Source organism: Egretta garzetta, unplaced genomic scaffold, assembly GCF_000687185.1.
Source record: "Egretta garzetta isolate BGI_Z169 unplaced genomic scaffold, ASM68718v1 scaffold454, whole genome shotgun sequence".
Classification (NCBI taxonomy): Eukaryota; Metazoa; Chordata; class Aves; order Pelecaniformes; family Ardeidae; genus Egretta; species Egretta garzetta.
This window is the reverse complement of record NW_009259429.1, coordinates 2,745,721-2,765,956: the sequence shown is the minus strand read 5'-3', so window position 1 is coordinate 2,765,956 and position 20,236 is coordinate 2,745,721. Positions and strand designations below refer to the sequence as shown.

At 37.7% G+C, this 20,236-nt stretch overlaps 1 protein-coding gene across 1 annotated transcript in view; it reads right to left on the bottom strand.

Annotated features, from left to right (window-relative positions):
- The window catches only part of NELL1 (neural EGFL like 1), a 288,958-nt gene that overhangs the window by 198,792 nt on the left and 69,930 nt on the right, over positions 1-20,236 (bottom strand). Inside the window, exons 8-11 of the mRNA XM_035892643.1 lie at positions 19,040-19,174; positions 18,110-18,212; positions 14,613-14,686; positions 7,665-7,764 (exon numbers count right to left, since the gene is read on the bottom strand). Of these exons, the coding sequence (XP_035748536.1) occupies positions 7,665-7,764; positions 14,613-14,686; positions 18,110-18,212; positions 19,040-19,174 (412 nt within the window). The remainder of the gene's footprint in view (positions 1-7,664; positions 7,765-14,612; positions 14,687-18,109; positions 18,213-19,039; positions 19,175-20,236) is intronic.

The following is a 20,236-nucleotide window of genomic DNA, read 5'->3' as shown; positions in this document are numbered from 1 at the left end:
CATGAGGCTGATCATCTAACGCTGGGTTGCGAGGTCATTTTTAAAAAAAACACACTTGTTAGCAAGGAGGACACTTTCTCAGTGTCCATGTCCAACACTACACTTAAACTTCGGATTAATTTTATCAACAACCACGGTATCTTTGTGCTCAGTTAGCTCGTTCATTCATTGTAATCCAACTTGCAAAAAACAACCAACTCCTTCAATGAAAACTGCAGATATCCCTTCTAGTCGTCCTTCATTTCACAGTCTGGTAAAAACCACTCAAGTATTCCAGATACAGCCTTGTCAAGCCCGGGTACATTTTATACTGGTAAAAAAAGGGCACAGTTACACTGCCTTCAGCCATTTATGCAATCACAGTATTTGACTTCTCATTTCTGCCTTTATAATTATAATCAAAACTAAACACCGGAATCCATCTCGCCCAACTCTCCCCAAATTCAGCATCTAATTTATACTCCCCAAGCAGGATTACTATTCTGTTGGCATTCTAGATAATATCCAAGAGAGAACAAGTTTTATAATGTTTCCTTTATCACTATTTCCCGTAAGACTACAACATCATAGTCTATTCCCTGCTCCTTTAGAATAATAATTATCCTTTGAACTCATACATGGTATTAGTTTTATATTTGATTGTTATTGGTAGCAGATACTGCCACTCAGAACCAATCTAACACATCAGTGTGTTAAGCTAGGCATTATAAAAATACCACATTTTCATTTAGCATGTATTGTTACTACTGTCTTAGGATATTTTAATTTCACCCTGTGATCGGTTCATGGCAAATTTAACACTTACAATTAGCCAAAGGGATGGCTTCTCAGGGTTAAGAACAAGCTGCTGATTAGTTTTCAGTATCACATCATAGCCCTAAGAACTCTTCACTGTTTGTTTGCTACCTCTGAAATTCATCAATAGATATGACGGCTACCCTAACTACCCATTTTGTACTACTGAAGCTGTCACTTTTTGTTAAAAATCCTCTGCAAAAACCTGTACTGCTTTTGTTCCCTTATTATCAACTCAAATATGAACTGTCTCCATTCAGAATCAGACTCTTTCTTATGTTTTCAAACTTGAAGGCTGTTAAAAGAGCATAAAAGAAAAAAAGTAACGCTCCAGTTCTCTAACTTGTGTAATTAGAAGCTCTAAAGAACTTTTCATTGTTCTCCTCTCATTAGGAGTACACAATGATAAACCACCTACCACATCTCTGGGTTGCCTTGGCATTTATTATTATAAAAGACCTGTGAAATGCTGTTTCCTACCTTTTAAAAACACTGACTAAAAGTGATTCAACTTCAATTTCCCATAGCATTTCAGAAAGCTTGTATATACAACACTTCTATAAGTGGAAAGTGGAAGCTACTCCTGTTAAGAGCATGCATGGTGCTACCACACTGTATGTTACTAAGCTTTTACAAAACAAATATCAATTTTAAGGTTCAGCAATAGAAAAGAAAAATTTACTTGATGGTATAGAAGAGTAGGACCTCACTGTGCCTCTATCAGAGCAGACATACCATTGACTGGATTAGAAGCTTTTCCAAGTGCTTTTCTTTTGCAGTGAAGATGCACATTTAGCGCTTCAAAAGAGCCAAGAGGTGCACACCAAGGAAGTGCATTTCTTGCATTTCTCAGACCCTGGTCTGTATTCTCCCCCGCTGGGGTTTTGGAGGCAAGAAAGAAATAAAATGCTATCTACTTCATCTTAGTTCATATTAGGCCTGAGTGCTTTTCCTGCTCTTCTGGCAAATAAAGGCCACCTCGTATTTGGACAGTAACGTGAATAAGCAAGCCAGCTGTGTTGTTCTCACCTTTAACAATCCAAATTCAATGTCTAATTTAGCTAAATATTTTAATTCTTTCTTAATCAGCAAAACAGCCAGGAATGTACACAGGCCCACTGACCACAACAACCATGCTTTATATTCCTGACTAAACAGGGAAGGACTTAAGCACAGAGTTAAACATCAATCTGTTCATGGCCAATCTATTCATAGGAGCAACTACTTATCCCCAAGCAAGCAGAATGGAAAAGAATGCAAATATCTGGTTTTTATTAATTCTTTGGTGTCAAATGGATTACAGGGTTCCTTTAAAATACCTACATCTCAATCTCAACTATGGATGGCAGCTAGCAGAGGGCACGCATTCCGATTGCCCAGGTGAAAATAACTGAATTATTGAAACTTCAGAATATTCAGCGAAATCTTATCTGACACAGTCAGCTCCTCTCCAAATATAAGAAATGGCTTAAAATAGAATATCACATCCAAGCAAGCAGGCAATTGGAGAGGATTTGACAGAAGCACACAAAATCTTAAATAGTTCTGATAATCTAAACTAATTTCAGGCCAACACAGATGACAAGGCAAGTGAGCATGAATTAAAATTACAAATAAACACATTCAGAACAGATGTCAGAAACCATTTTCCCCACACATGCACATACACACAGAGTCATAAATGTGCACAACAGCCCTTCAAAGTCATTCAAGACATTCAAGATACAATTAGATACTACCAACAGGGGAATTAAATATTGAAGAGTGTGTTTAGATTTTTGATGGGCCTGATGACCTCTGTTCCTTCTCCAAACATTTCTGATAACATTACTCTCTTCCTTTATCAAGGCTGCTGAACTGTTTGCTCCAATTTTTCTTAAGAACATATTTGTATCTTTCTACTTCTTTCGTCCGACTGTAGAATAACCATTAATAAATGTGCTAAGACAATTATGAAAAAGATTAGATTTCATGCTAGCAGACATAAAACTATCAGTTCTGCAGCAGCGGGAACTATACAACTGGCTAGGGCTTAGTGGTCCCAACACAGATTATCTAAAATTAAACATTTATTCCATTTTGGGACACCTGAACATTGCTCTCATTTTTCCAAGCTTCTCAACATCTTCAGGTTCCAGTCCCCAGAATCTGCTTTTCCAGAGCAGCACGCTAAGCTGTTTTGTGCTGTCATCCAGTTTTTTAAGTACCTAACATTTTGGTAATGTGGCTTAATTATTGACTGAATAATGCAAGAACTCATTCAAGATTACAGCTGGAATCAATATACCTTATACCCATATCTCTTCCCACATTTTTTATGGACAACACTAATTTTTGCCTCTCATTTTTCCGAGGGTTTCCTTGTAACATCTGTAATGCTTTCTGTACTTCTTACAATATCCCTAGCTGTTCACTTCAAAAAAAACTATAAAACCTCTGCTCTCTCGCTGTTCAAAAAGCTACCCTTCAGCAATCCACTGTTCACATTTTGAAGGCTTCTAAAAAGAACACTGGCGATGCTTCCATTAATAGCATTAACAATGTTCAAGAGGTCCAAGGTAATTTCAACCTCAAAATCTTTACTATTGTTTTGATTTAACCCCACAGTTACTACAGAAATGAGTAAAGTAAATCTGGGGGACAACTCAGGAAGAGTCACAAAATTTGCACTAGCAATTATGCCCTTTCATGATGTGAATCAGTTTTTAATGAGTCATGAGCCATGAAGCACTTTGAACAGCAGTTTTTAAGCCTTCAGAGACTGTGGTCCCAGAACTCAGTGGTCTGACATAAAACAGTAACTTCATAAATTCTTTCAAGCTGCTATATCAATGCAGACCTTATTACATACTGCTTACTTGTGTGCATTAGAATAATGGAACTGTGCAGCCTAACAAGCTTATAAAGATTTTTTTCTTCAGATATAAAGCTCTTCTAAATCCTAAGTAACATTATAACTATGTTTAGAAATAAACTGACTCATATTTATCAACCTCCATTAAATCCTACTAAAACTAAAACCTTAAAATAACTCATACCTCACAGCACTTGAATGAGAAACGTTTGATTTCTGAAAAGCAAAACTCAGTTTCACAGCTGAAGACCCTTCTCATTCTCTCATTGAAAGAGCCAAAACCTCCTTAAAACAAAGCAAAGCCAGTAAGGGTGGTAGAAGCACCGTTTTTAGATTTAAATGCTGTTCCCTACCGTAAAATGCACCCTTCAGCTCACCAGTAGGATTCTCCACTTCCTGCTAACCAGCACCAGCAGTCAATCTAAATCCATCTGCCAAACCATAGTACAGAATAGCAAATAAAAATTACTTTCTCCAGTAAGCAAACAGCTCTCACTGCTTCATCATTTCCTCACACACTCTCTTTTAAGGAGAGCGTGGCTGAAGCTGCTTGGGCTGTTAAGGCTATTCGTACATACCAAAATTGGGAGCATAACAACATAAAAATTGTCTCATGAAACTTTATTTGAATCGCTCGTTCAGAAGAGGAAAAACCCACTCTTGCAAAATTAGACACTGTCTTTGGGAAGGAGAAAAAAAGCTAAAAGGGAACAATAAAACACTTTTATGACACTATTTTTTGTATTAGATTTGTCCCTGGGCTATAAAAAAACGTAGCAGGCACACTGTAAGAAAAATGACTTATTTGCAAAAAAAGTAGTAAAAAATATATTTCATTACACAATGATTCTTTGCAAAATTTTAAAATTAACTAAAATTTCTGTAAGCCTAGAAAGAAAGCTTGATAATATCATATTGTCCTGCTGAAAAGTATAAAGTAGTCATGTAGTTTAAGCAGACATTTATATGAAAGCACACAGATGAAGGGCCAAACTAGGTATACTCCACATAACGTTCAAGGATAGATCCTATATATACAGATCTGATGAGGCCCATTTTTGCATTCAGGTACATGAAATCACAAAAATAACCTGCCATTGTACAGCAGAGTTCTTCCATACTACGCCTGCCTTGCTGTACACTTTATACAATCATTTTACTGAAATCTAGAAATTGGCTTTTAGCAATATATTAGCTTTTGCTACACTATAAACTCATGCAGCAAACCCGAGGAAGAAAAGGTATTATTTGCTGTCTTTACTTTTCTAACCATTTACAAACAGTAATGACTATCTAGGAAGCTCACCAGCTGTGTACATTACAGTATTCAACACGGTCCTTTGCTGACTCACAATTTCCATCACTGTAAATACCACCGATTTTTTTTTTCCTTGCATACCTTATTTTATTTTAGCACTTATCTATTATTGTAGTAGGTATTACAGAGATCCGTGAAGAGGGTACAGTCTCATACCACAGCATCACGAAGTTTCCATATTTCTCTGTGGTTTTTTTTTTCTTCTGTTGATCCTCCACATTTATCCTTTTATTAAATGGAAATTCCCTTGCTGCAGCCAGAAAACCACAAGCTGCAAACCTCCTACCCTTGCCCAATTCAGCAAAGGTATTCTGTAATTCTACAGAACGTGAAATTCAGTGGAAGTTTTCTGTTTCCACAGCTAGATACTAAAGAAAGCACAGACTTCTACAAAAACAGAACTTACCAGTCACTAGTATGCACTGATAAACTTTACATAGAATTATTGTTCTCTATTTAACATTACTAGTAAATGCTTACTAATCACCCTGCTGGCTAACGAAAGGCCTCGCTAAGAGCTAATGCAGAGAATTACCTGTATCATCATACAGATAATGTGAAGTTTGCACATGACATGCCAGTGATCCACGTGGGCTTCCAGTAAATCCTCTGATTACTCTGGACTCTATTTGCTACAATATTTCTTCCTCACTACTTTTGCTTGGACAATGAAAGCTGAATATAGTCTCTGAAAGAGGTCGTTATTGCAAAACAGAGAGGCACTCTATCCCTTCCCAGTAAAGGACATGTGGCACAAGACAGGATCAGAACCTATGACCTGCTTGCCGTACCAGAGGGCACCTGTTTGCATGATAAAATCTATACCACTATGGAATTCTTAATAAATATCCATTTTTAACACCAGCACTCTACATGTGATAAAATTATATACTAGCACTTTGGGTTGCGTGCAAGTCAAGCAAAAGTGTCAAGCTGCATATATTCTACTTCAAGATATAAAACGCAATTTAAGAGTGATAACTTCAATTTATGCTTTTGTACAGTTGACAAAATTAATCGTATCTTTAAGCATAATTTTCAAAAGAATTTTAGAAAGCGAAGATGAAACACAAAAGGAGGTGGTACTGTTTTAGCAGTCAGCTAAAGCAGAACTGAAGTGGAAGTTTAACGTATCCATCTGAAAGCACCAAGTAACAGAATTCATAGGAAGTGAAATTACCATTCCTTCCTCTGCTTCTAGAGACCATCACATAAGTATACATATTCATGCTATTTTATAAATAATAAAACCAGTTTGGGGATGAATATCTAAAAAGAGTACCTATCATTAACAATAATGTAGAACTGAGTAATTACAGAACTTATCTGTCATCAACTTTGAAGCTTTCAGATTTCCAATGCTTTTAAGTAATGAAGATAATTTTTTCAGTACTGCACTACATCAAACTGGGCCATCTGTTAAGGAGTACCATTAAGACATCGAGCCCTCTGAGGGACAAAGAAGCAACATTTACTGCTTGCTTAAATAGTTACAGATGTTTCTAGAAACTGTTTAAAAAAATTAACGTGTATATTCTTAGACCACGATCCAGCAAGCGGTCTCAAACGTGCTGGCCCCTGCAACCACACGTATATGCTTGCAAGTTCAAGGCCTTAGTAAATATTTAACTATGCATATTTATTAATTAATATTTACTGGCTAGGGGAGAGATTGAGAGCCCCTTCATTGGCATCTACAGTGACACTGGAGGAATTTACAAACAGACAAGACAAGTAGCCTGGCAAGCCCGAATAACCACGTAAGCCTGGAAATGTCTAACGCTCCTTTGGCACACCTCTTGCTTGAAATTTCTGAGGTGCATCACTCAAGGCTGACACGCAAGCCTTGCTCAGAGAGACCAGGCTCCCCTTAAGCTCAGCTGAGACTCAGCACCAATGGAGAGGTGTGGAACAGAGGTATAATACAGACATGCAGAGGAAATTATTATTCTAACACCTTTCACCCAACAGCTCACTGATTACAACATGCTTTAAGAAGAAAGTTTGTTCAAGTTCTCTAGCTTTGCAGTACCTGCATTTTCCTCATTTAAGGGAATTTCCTCAACTAACGTTTCAACTATGGCTTGTTCAGCGTGGTCCAGTATGCAGCCAGGATTCACTAGGGCTGAATGGGAACAAGCAAGAGGAACCTGCCTCTCAACACTCCACTGCAAGGAGGAAAAATGGGGTTCTGGGCTCTAGAGCTATTTTTTCATTTTTATGCTATAATTATCCAGCTCAATTGATAAATGAGTCCTGAGAGAATTCAGATCTAAATCAACCTCCAAATACAGCAATCTTAACTTTATTATTGTGATTTTAAAATAGACATCTTAACAAATTTTTTTCCAAACCCTGTACGTTCAGTACAGTTGAAAGTTTAAGCAACATAAAATATCTCTTTTTCAAACATAACTTCTTCATAATGGGAATTCTAAAGAGATATTGGGCCCTTTCTCCCCCAACTCTTCCTTTTCTCTCTCCCTCCCCTCTAATTCAGAGCAATTACAGCTTTGTATCTGGTAAGTCTTCTACCCAAAGGAATATCACAGACTGGTTTTACATGAAGGCTAATTATAGACTCAGGTTTATAGAGGTACCTAATATCTCATTAAAAAGGAATTGCTCTTTCCAGTGTATCCCCCTGTTGAATCACCAACTTATATTCCTTCCAAGCATGCATAGTCTCTGGCTTACCTCTACAAACACTGCAACATTGGTTCTCTGGAAGAACGTGATCTTTTTCTGAGCAGTTCAATGGCGGACAAGTCTCTGTTACTTTCACTAAAACTCCATTCTGAAAGTAAACAACATTTTAAAAAAAAATGACATTGATGAAAACCTGTACAATGGCGAGGATCACATAATTTTCAATCTCTATCTCCGGCAATCTCTAGTAACAACACTGGTAAAGTAGCAGGCAGCAAGTTAAATTCATTCGTTACACCATAACATTGAAACTGAAGTCATCTATTTGGACGTTTCTATGGCCAGAAAAGAAAAGAAGAAAGAAAAGAAGAAAGAAAAGAAGAAAGAAAAGAAGAAAGAAAAGAAGAAAGAAAAGAAGAAAGAAAAGAAGAAAGAAAAGAAGAAAGAAAAGAAGAAAGAAAAGCAAATAAAAGAAAAGAAGGAAAAGAAGAAAGAAAAGAAGAAAGAAAAGAAGAAAGAAAAGAAGAAAGAAAAGAAGAAAGAAAAGAAGAAAGAAAAGAAGAAAGAAAAGAAGAAAGAAAAGAAGAAAGAAAAGAAGAAAGAAAAGAAGAAAGAAAAGAAGAAAGAAAAGAAGAAAGAAAAGAAGAAAGAAAAGAAGGGGGAGAGGAGGGGGGAGAGTCACTTAAGCTCAAAATTCTACAGTAATTTTTCCAAATACATTGTCTCCAAGTATAGTTGTTTTCCTTCCAAACATTTGAAGGAATGAAAGAATTTCACTTCAGGTTTTTCTTAAAGGCAGTCTTCCTGCTTTATTCAAGTCCGAGTTTAACTCATCTTATTTCATATTCTACATAACTTACTGGTAAGTTACCCAACTCAAGCAAACACACCAACATTTTCAAGTGTCACATTGTCCCGCTGTGCCCAATTAAAAGTGTCTGTTCTTTAGAATTACTGATCACCTTATTTCCAAAAAGTAGGTCTTCCAAAGGAACGGCAAAGCAGAAATCCCATTCGGATGTATCCATATAAAGGTAATCAAAATCAAGGTCAAGATATTTCTATGATTTTGAATTCTACCAGATTTAGAGTAAGACTGTGCATGTCTAGTTACTGGTAGAAATTTTCTAAAATAGACAGAACATTTCTGAGGAGATTTTACACCAAATTTTACCCTATCTTCTTCCCATCCAGGAAATATACTTCACCATATCTCCAGACCAAACAGCTGTCCTGCTCTTCAGTGAGTTGTTTCTTAACAACTTTTCCCAAAGTAGTTTCCTCTTTTCCCTCATCCCCCCTCCACCCTTCCCCATACCATAACTTACTTCTTCAGCATCCCTTCTGCAGCTCTGCCATCACTGTGAACTGGCAAGCGGAGCAGAGATTAACAACCAGGATTTTTGCTCAACAGGAGCTACAGTAACTACCCCACAGGACTGCCCACACCTGAGTAAGCCCATTTTCCAATCAAAGGACTGTCAAACTCCCCTAAGAAAGCAGGCAGCCTGCTCTATTGCCAATACACCTTTTTAACATGAATCTAGTCCCCACGCCTCCCAAAATGTTTTTCACAATGCCTCCGACAGTGGAGTCAAAAGATGGAATGAGAATTTCTGCTTTCTTCAAAGAAATAAATTACATTTTCTAGCTATCATGGTGGCAGAGGTAAGTTTAAAAATATGATGCAAACACACCTAGAGCTAAGAAAGCAGAGGAAAACTAATACCAAAAAAAGACAAAGTATGTTATTAAAGCCACCTTTCTTATTATCTGAGGGATCAGGTGTGTGACTTTGAACAGAGGGTATTGACAATACCTATGTGTTTACTCTGGACGAACAAACACCCCTATACAGCAGACACCCACGCTAGTCAGAAGCTTCCTTTCATATCCACAAGGCACTGTGCCACAGCATGTCAAAAGACTAGCTCAGGTGCCAGAACCAGTACAGGTAAAATTCCTTACTGGTAATAAACCCCAGCAGCCACACCACACTAGTTCAAGCTGTGTCACTTCAGGCTCCAGAATTAGCTCTCAGCATCAAGCTCCCACACACAGTTATGAATGCAGAAATGCTTGCAGAGTCTACAAGGTGCCAATGATGCACAAGGTGCCCGGCAGCTAGCAGGGCTTACACATGAGCAGCGCAGCCAACCTAGGGAAAGCAAAACTGACCGTTCTACAATCACTGCTGGTCACTGCCCTTGAGATTGCAATCTTAAGGCTAAGCAGGGCCAAGCCATTTTTTTTGCTTCCCCATTGTCTTTACTGGCTAGTTGCATCAGTCACTGTCATGAAAAATAAAATTTAAAAAACCTACAGGAATCAGTTTTTCTTTTTTTTTAAAAAAAAAAAACCATCCCCCTACAGTATCACAAACAGCATGAGTCATTGAAGCAAGCGCCCTCACAAGAACAGTGAAGTTAATGGAGGCATTAGGTCTCCTTCTGATCTCACTTCCGTAAATGAAAAGGAGGAATCCCCCATAGTTGCCTGTGCAACTGCAGCAGCAAAGGTGATAAAAGAGCCAGACACACCGAGCCATCATTTACTATCATGTTATCAAACTACCAGCTGGAAAAGCTCTGGCTATAACTCATCGCCTATTCAAGCTCAGACAAGGCAATTGCAGCCAAAAGGGTACAGTATGTCAACATATGGACAAAAAGCATTGACTGACAATAAATCTGGTCAAAAAGACTGCAAAAAAATCAAGTAATCGTATGAAAGTCAAATCAGTGATCAGGATGAGTCAATCCAAGCTCACACTTTCTGTAGTGAATCATAAGGAGATAAAAAACCCACAAATGGAGAATTCTATTAACTCAATGACAGTAAGATTTTATTTCCCCAAGTTTCCCATTTTCTGCAGAATTTGCATCTTGGGAAAACAAATCGAACATACTTGTAATTAAGTTTTAAAACAATTAAAATGTTTCCATGTTGAGTATTCTTTGGATTGAAATCGATTTGTTATAAACTAGTACAGATCTTCAGATTCAGATTTTATCCATTGAGCTAAGAATAGTTCACACTTCAGAATTATTGCTTCAGGCATCCTTAGAAAAATTACTAAATTTTTATACTCAATTCACATATGTAGTCAGAGAATGTGGACAGAAATAGATGTCAAAAAGACATTCTTCTGGAATAAACAGGTCAGGCTCTGACTGTGACATACAATGCACAAAGAATGAGATCTGGAGTCAAATATTTACAACAGCATAATTAAATTTCTTGTAATTACAAAGGTAAGTACATTAAAAAAAATTGGCTATAAGCCTAATCGGTGACACGCTGTGAAAATCTGAACCACAAACAGCTCATCTCAGATGATCAGCTTTGGAAAACAATAGCAAGATTTCCAATAAGGTTATTTGGGGTTTTTTGTTGTTGTTTGGGGGTTTTTTCCCCTCTTGTTTTAGCTGTTATTGATCTACCTTTCAGGAGAAAGTTCTAAATAGCATCCTTAGCTGTCACTCTAGGAACAACCTTGTTCTTTATCTTTATGAAAATCTTTTTAGTCAAGCTTCCAGAAAGTCAGCGGAGCCCCGTCCACCTTTCTAGCATTTGTATGGCGCTCTCTGACTGCGCTCTCCCAGTGTTAACAAAGAGGAATTTATTCTTGTACCCTTTGCTGTCAAACACACCATCCGGTTATGAATAGATAACGTGTCATTCATAGCCATTAACCTAGAAATTAGCTGATCAACAGTAAACTCCCAACCCAACAGAAGTTATAGAATTCTTTCCATTGACTTGTAATGAGCCATGGCACTGTATTGGTGAAACCTACAAACCAAAATAACCACTTCTCAAATGCAGAAAGGTGCAGTTTTCTAAAGCACAAACACATCTGCATTTTGTAGAGAGACCTAAAGAGGCTGGAGACATGGACCAGCAGGAACCTCAAGGACTTTCACAAGGAGAAGTGCAAGTCCTGCACACACCAGTGCATGCTGGGATCACCTGCGAGAAAGCAGCTTTGCAGAAACGGACCTGGGGGTCCTGGCAGACACCAAGCTGAACAGGAGCCAGCCACATATCCCTGGGGCAAGAAAGGCTAATGGTAATTTGGGCTGCATTAGGCAAAGTATCGCCAGCAGGTCGAGGGAAGTGATAGGACAGAAAAGGAAGGGAAAATAATAATAATAATAATAATAAATTCCTTCCCCTCTACTCAGCCCTGGTGAGGCCACATCTGGAGTGCTGGGACTGTTTCTTCTGCAGAAGGGAAGACTCCAGGAGGATGTTACCAATGCATATAAATACCGGAAGGGAGGGTGCAAAGAGGACGGAGCCAGGCTCTTTTCAGTGGTTCCTAATGACTGGACCAGAGGCAATGGGCACAAACTAAAACACAGCAGGTTCCCTCTGAACATCAGGAAACACTTTTTTCTTACTGTAAGAGTGACCAAGCACTGGCACAGGATGCCCAGGGAAGTTGTGGAGCTGCCATCCTTGGAGATATTCAAAAGTTGCCTGGACATGGTCCTGGGCAACTGGCTCTAGGTGGCCCTGCTCAAGCAGGGGAGTTTGACAAGATGACCTCAGAGGTCCCTTCCAACCTGAACTATTCTATGATTCTTAAAAATACCTGTGCACTAATTTTGTCATTGTAGATTAATCTAGAGAGTGTTTGCAGGCAGGATTCCAGCTGGGAATAGCTGTCCATCAGTAACATATGTGCTTATGGTTAAGAGGATGTGCATCATAAATACGTTTTTAGTCTGGATTAGTTTTCAGAAATAAAAAAACCTGCTCACAGCCTGATCAAGAAAATCTTTGACCTATCTAGATCCATCAGTATTATTATTATTTTTGTTAGATGGAAAAAATATATACGTTAAAAGCCTCTTATGCTTGGATCAGTACTCTATGCAAAGAATAAAATAACTGTCTTCAAATAAAAAACGAAATGTGAAATTTTAACTTTATCTCTTTGACTTTACCCCACCTACAATTACATCCTCCTTTACAGATACAAAAGCTACTTCCCAAGATTTTTAAGTCATCCTTATCAATACTAATAAATGACACTTGTTGTATACCCTCTACTGTATTCCTTCACAGATCAACAGCTTTTCAAACTTGATCTCTGTTGTTCAAGTCTGGAAAATTAAACTATATTCATTTTTGTATAGTGCTTGCCCTAGCACAAAGCCCCTCCTTTATTCATACAACACCTTGTGCACCGGTAGGCCTGCACAGGATAGAAAACTATGAGTACATCCACAGTTTGACTCCTCGCCACTCATCCTTTTTCTAGTAAGCATTCCTAATTGAGGCAGTAAATAAATAGGTGTTTTGCTTACAGCTTTTAAGAGGTCATGCTGGAGACACCCTGAACAAACTCCCTGTCTGGAGACACATTATCTGAGCACCCACTTAAAAACCTTCCTGAGTCAGAATGACAAGCTCTGCCAGTGAGGTTTAATGTCTTCTTGAAACACAGCTGTGGAAATACCACTTCTGTGCCCCCTCCCCTCCTCTCCCCCCAACATGGACTCATTTTTTTTTCATGGTATTGCATTCACATATGCCATTTCAAATACGTACTAATACTCTCCATTAAGATGCAAATAATACAAACTGCAATGTTACTGCAATTAGCATTGCCATATCAATTTCCTTTATCAATTAGTAAAATGCAAAAGCTTTTTTCGTCTTTATTTTAGTCATTTGTAATATGACAGATATTTGATGGTCAGCATCTGCTTTTAATCTTCATGAATGTATTATCACACTCATAACGATGAATATAACACTTATTTATAGCACAGAGAAGTTCCACTGACATCATTCTCATTCTGGTTTCACTTTAATGTGAAAATCCTCCTGTTCTCATCTGATTTCATACAGGCACTTTCCCTCCCAAATAAACATTCTATGTCATATCATAAGTAACAGGCACCTTTGTCTTCAAGGCAATGACCTTGCCCATGTGTTTGTATATACAGTGTTGAGCACCCCATACAGCTAAACACTAACAACAGCGAAGTAATTCTGCATAACAAGCTACTTTCACAACATCTGCAACCAGTTATTGTCCATTTCCATTAGTGAACACAAAATTGGTACTCTGTACGCTCAGCTACAAGCACAACAATAACCGGATCATTGTAATCTTTCCGAAATGTTTTGCATAGTTGTTCTAGCATACTGATCTGTCAATAACATTTGTAAGCCTCCCCTTTATCACCTTTCCCCCTCTACAAATTCAACACGATGTAAAAACAAAAATACTTGAAAATTACATGTGAGAGCAAATATGTCTAAAATAGCTGTGCCTTTCTGAAGTGATAAATCATATTTAAAACACACGCGTACTCACAACAAATACATCTCAGGAGAGCAATAGGCCTTTTATAATCATCTACTACTACTCCCTTCTTCTAAGGCTAGCGTTGAGAACAACTGGTTTCTGCCAGACTTACACACCATGTAGCACTCTTATTTCACTAACACTTCCCAAATGTTCCTATCTAACACAGCCTCCACTCACCTGTGTTCTTAAATACTGAATGTAGCTGACCAAGTGTTATGAACTTGCCAAGAACGGCCCCGGTCCAGTCCAATACTTAGCAATTTACCTCAATTATTAGCAGGGCTGCATATAGTTTCAGTAATACTAGGGTAAATCTAGAGTAAGTCAAGCAATATAAGCCAGGCTGCTTCAAATTTTAGCAATTTGGCTGAAATCAGCAATTGGCTCAAGATGCTGTTGCCTTTTTCTAGAGCTCGTGAAAGCAGGAGATCAAAGAGAAAACAGGCCTCCAATTAATTTTGCCCATGTTTTTATTACCCTGCAAAGGTCATATTCCTGCCTTGTTTTCCTATTTGTGGCTTTCACTGACTTCAAGGTCACTTTTTCAAGGCAACAGATGTCACGTTTGCATGAAGGAAGAAAGAAATGCACTAACTTATCATTAATGCTTTTGAACACTACACAGACATTTAAAATCAGGAAAAGTTTATACAAATGAAACTTACTCGACATTCTCTGCAGCTCTTAGTTAATACTCGTTGACCTTCTGCTAGCACTTTGCCTCCATAGATACACTTTGCTGTAATTTGAAAGAAGGAGGAGGGAGATTAAAAATAAATAAATTAAATCAGTATTTAAACAATCAACAAATACAAAGTATAACACAAAAGTAAAACCAGTATTCACATACACTGAAAAAATATGGATACATTAAGAATATGATGCATTTTGCTCTCATGAGAAGTCAGTATTATACAAAACTACAAATAACGTGGCTAACAATAAATTCCTTTTAAGAGCAAGTAGCACCTTTACCTAAACTAAAGAGGAGGAATACGAGCACAAGACAATACATTCTGGACCAAATTCATTTGTATTTGATAGAAAATGTTTTCATTACTGACATTCTGTAGATTAGTTACAGTACGTATGTTACTAGAGGTCTTCATGACTCATCAAGAGAACAATATAAGCACAGATTTCAATTAAACCTTCAGATTTTTTGTGGGCACAAAGGTGAACTCTTCAACTTGCTGGAGCACTGCAAAAATGGATTAGATGCAGCAAATGACTCTACTGAATCAACAAACTGTAAAAATCTATTTCAGAAAAATAGTCTTAAAATACATATGAAATAAGCAGATTTAACCAGGAAACTGAAAGCTCCCACTAAAAAATTCCTGTCTGAAGTTTTGGCCCTTCTGCTAAAGATAACCAGCTCCACAACCAAGCTACCAGGCTAGAACATGTGAGCACTCCTCATTCATTTCAAGGCAGAGAGAAATAGCTTAGCTTAGGACTACTGCCACCGTGAAGAAAGTAACCTGCAGCAAGGGCACAGTGGCACACAGCTCAGTCAAGTATTCCCATAGCTATCACAGTCCTCTTGGAATTAGCCGTCTAAATTTCAGTTCCAGAGGAGGACAGTAAATCCATTCATTAAAGAGAACGGTTGGACTATTACGATCTGACACAAATCAAGTATCCACCAAAAAGGCACTCTACATTACTAACAAGATCAATGCTAAACACTGATAAAATCATTTTTTGTTGTGGTGTTTCAGCTCTCTCTGCACTTGACCAATAACAGTCTGACCTACGACACCGAAAGGAGAGCTAAAAGGTACAAATAGTGTATTGCAATTTGAACAGAGCCTTCAAAAGTTTCCTGAGTCAAGGCACATGCCCAGTGAAAGAGTTCAAAGTACTTGGTTCTCAAAACTGTTTTACCTCAATTTCTCTCATGAATACCAAGGTAAGGGAACCAAGCACTTATAGGTGCATGTGTACACCCCTTACGGGTGATACCAGTAGGAGCAGTCAACAGCAGCAACTGTCACAGCTGGTTTGATTCCCAAATTTTAAACATAAAGGACTGCTAGACCAATCTTCATAAACTTCCAGACATAAATTTGCTTCTAAGGACTTTTTGTTTAAACCTGCACTCTTGAAAATGTTAATTTCTTTTTTTAAAAAAAAAAAAAAAAGGTAACAACAGAAGTGTAATATTTTCAGAACAACTCTGCATCACCAATAATTAATTAAAAAACAGGCTTCTTCCTTTTGGTATCCTAGTTTTCTTCATTTTTCTAAAGCTGCCCTAGTTTTTATGCCTGAATTGTTGTGATCTCACTTATGAAGAAAACTTCAGATCAGGAAGCTTTGTTTAAATTAGGAAGCCCAGTAACTATTTTTGGGAGAAGATGAATTAGAGAAGTTTCCTTTTTCTTTCTGTCCTTACATGACTGCTTTTAGCAAAAGTATGGACACACCAGAAAACAAGTTAACGCACAACTCAGAAAAATGACGAGACTTTAAACAAAATTATGTCTTCTGTCAAATATTAGTTGGAAGGCTAATACAAAATGGCAGGGATCAAAACAGAACCACCTCATTTTTAAAACCCTTAACAGATCAGACATTAGAGCTACTTTGTTCGTTAACCCTCAGCTACGACAGGAAACTGTTCAATAATCCAGCCATTCAATAATCCCTAGAGACTGCAAATTACAGCTGATGATTCTATCAGAGCTAAATAGGAAAAGCGCGGAGAAATTAACACCTGCAGTGCAGCTCTTTGGAAAGCCTTGGCAATTACTACCATCTACCCAAAAGTGACTGACTGTGGCCCTAGCACATCATTCTGTCAAGGAGCTGGCATTTACAATCAATTTCAATCAACTTCCATACATCTCTTCCCATTGACTGACATGCTGAGTTCTTGTCAGAATAATGAGTCAAGTTTGTGCCAATCACTGACAAAAGGCAAGTTTGATTGTTCATCTTTCCATTACAAATAACAGGAACACAGTTTACTCATGAGGATTTACGTTGAATATACAATTCTGTGCCTTGCAATTCCTCTGTGTCAGATTTTGACCATTGTGCATACATGCATGTCAGCAAAGGCACATCAAGAGAAGCAACCACTTTCATGAAAGAACTTTCTTGACCCTCAATATTGGAGGTCAAAATATTTTAAGACAAAAAATACAGGCCAGCATAGCCACTTTACCACCCAAGTACTCCATTCATAAACATCTTTTAGTAAGCAGAATACTGATGCCGACATATAGCTGAGAGAAATGAGATGACATGAGTAACAAGAGCAAGTGCAAGATCACAGCTAAAGGACGTTTGTCCATGGGACTAACGAATTCAGTGACTGAAGTGACAGAATGCTAAAAAAAGCATTCTTATTTTCCTAATAAATCTTAAATTTAATTCAGCATCTCTGTCTTATGAATTATTGAAAAACTCATGCATGAAGTTTACTAGTCTCCAAGAATAAAGGGGGGAGAGGGGAAGAAGATAATTTGTGCTTCTTAAGGGAAGACTGGTATCAGTATTCAGCTAAAATTTCCATATATAAATTGTCCTTGTCCCTTTTACTACCACTGAGGCAACAAATATTGAATATTCTTTCTAGGAGTGTTACTTATAGCTTTCATTTCCAGAAGAAGGAACTGAAAGCTGACAATAACACTCATCACAAAATTTACTTTTTTTCTTCCTTCTCATAAATTTATTTTGAAATTAATTACAGCAAACTATCACTCCACACAGCGATACTAACTCAAGGTCTGCAATCCTGTCACGTTTATTTTAAAGAACAACCTTCCACCCCCAAATAAAAGATAGGCAAAAAAATAACAGCTTAGTTTATTATTCATTGCTACAGAAAGTTCAGACCATAGGCTTGACGCTCCTCAACATCAACAGGAGATACAAGCTGAAGCCAAGTAAGGCTTCCCAACCCCAAACAAGTAGATTAATATTTTTACACTGACAATAGGTAAAAAGAGAATCTTGGAAATGTGCAGTGCTCGTTCATTTCTCAGCAATTATTTATTTTCTTTTTAAATCAAGTTTGCCACCGTGACTCATGTTACCTGAATTACCAGGACCTATGAAAGTCATTATAAAATGCGCCTGCTTCCAGGACAAGTTTAACTCTGCTTAAATAGAGGGTGAAACTAAAAGGTCCATGTGATGTACTTACCCTTGCATATTTTGCAGCACTGGCTTTCCACATGCACTGGGAGAGCATCAGGAGGACAATCGAGAGGGGGACAGGACATCCTTCGGCACTCCACAACTCCACTCTAAGCAAAGGTTTTTAAGACAAAATTCAACTACGACTGTTGTAATTGGTGAGTATTTTATACAAAACAGGGAAGACAGAAAACTATTTAAGTAAATGAAAATAGCATTGTGGATTACAGACCCATCCTTCAGTAACAAGTTTAATCCTATCCAACTACAAACTTGAATCAAAATTCATCTGGCAGTGAACCACCCCATTTTGATATATATTACTGGTTTTACCCCACTGTCCCTGAGCAAAGCGCATTAAGTGGAAAACTTGAGCCCATCCGTACATGAGCATAAGCATCACTTTCTGTAGGCTGTGCCAATCATCTTAGAGATTTTTAACAATCAGTTTTCTATTTTCTTGAGCAAACAAAGACTCTCTTCAGATATTTATCAAACAATTTCAGTCAGACAAGGTTTACATACTAATTCTCTTCTGTTCCTTGATTTTTTGGTGATAAACACTGAATACAGAATCTGCATGTTGTTACCATGCATCTATGAATACTATTAAGATAATGCTTCCTTTTTGAAAAAAACTACTACAGTGAAAACAATTCCAAACCAAACACAGACAATGCCACGTTTTCACCCCAAAACCATGAAGTCCTCACATATATAAGTAGAACAAATAAGAGAGTGTTGTCAAGGGAAAACAGATTTTATTTACAAAGCTTGCATATAAGCAATGTCAAATTTATATTTATTTTACTATTTCCCTCCCTATTGTTCATACTGCCACTAGATGCATACTAAAAACATAATAATTCTCAGTTAACATTACGTATTCAAGGACCATTTTCACATTTTAATTAGGTCCTACTCCTTAAACTCTTACTTTGCAAGTGCAATTCCTGCAGTGATCATCTTCAACCCATGAGTCTTTGTCTCTATAGACCAATCCATTTACTTGACAAGTCTTCTCACAGTGACAGTCTTCCAATTGACTCAGTCTTGTTTCTGCATAATTTAACTATAAATGAAAGTAACTTGATGAGATTTCTGCAATTCAAACGCATGATTTAAAAAACCAAACATGAGAAAGCGGTATATTTAATTTTAGCAGAACCAAGTTTGACTACAACTGTCGAAACACTGAACCAGGATGTCAGCAGGTATAAACTAACGCTACTCCTCAGACTTTGATGGAGCTATCCATGCCAACTGACAACAGTTCACGCAACTGTCTCTTGTTCTGTAACAAACTCCACTAAGATCCCCTCAGGAATGTCCAGGCACTACCAAAACTACACAAATTCCAATTGTTTAAATAAAAAAATAACTTAATTGCTCATCAACCTGATTACAAGTCAAAATTCATGAAGACTGGCAGACTGACTTTTCCTAATCATCCCCATCTCATCGTTGTTAAGCATCAGCCAGACTAATACTTTCTGACTTTCAGAAAGGTCTTAACCTTATAATAGCAAGTGAGATTTAGAGGGGAAAGAACACTTTTTAATTCAGTATAGTACAAAATATTCCCAGAGTGTGATGAATGGAGAAGCCACGCTCCTGGAGTAAAGCCTGGGCTGGTGGCTAGCTCTTAATACTCCTTGTGGTTCCCATTACCTCCTGAAGTCCAACTACTAAAATGCATATGAAGAAGCTAAAACTGCTGCAGCTTTTGCAAGTATTACATCTGCATGCTAGCAACTGCAATGTTTACTGATGAGACACGATGCAATAATAAGTGGGGATGATGCTCATTCACGTAGCACCAGAAAAGGAAAAGTTTTTTTTGAACCACCCTCTCCTAAGCCATATAACACACCTTGTACCTAGCATCATCATCTCTTATCCATAAGAGCACTCAACATTTAATAAAAATAAATAAATAAATACAGACTTAGTATTTAAAGGTAGATATGTGCATTCTTCAGGCCTCAGATTGCCATTGCTCTAAAAATTACCCTGGTGCCAGCTGGATGAGTTTATCTCAAGGTCTTGATTTTTTTTTTTACATTCACATTTGTCTTATGCGTATAAGCCATCACACTGAAGCCACTGCAAATAGCGAGGCTACCTAAATCTG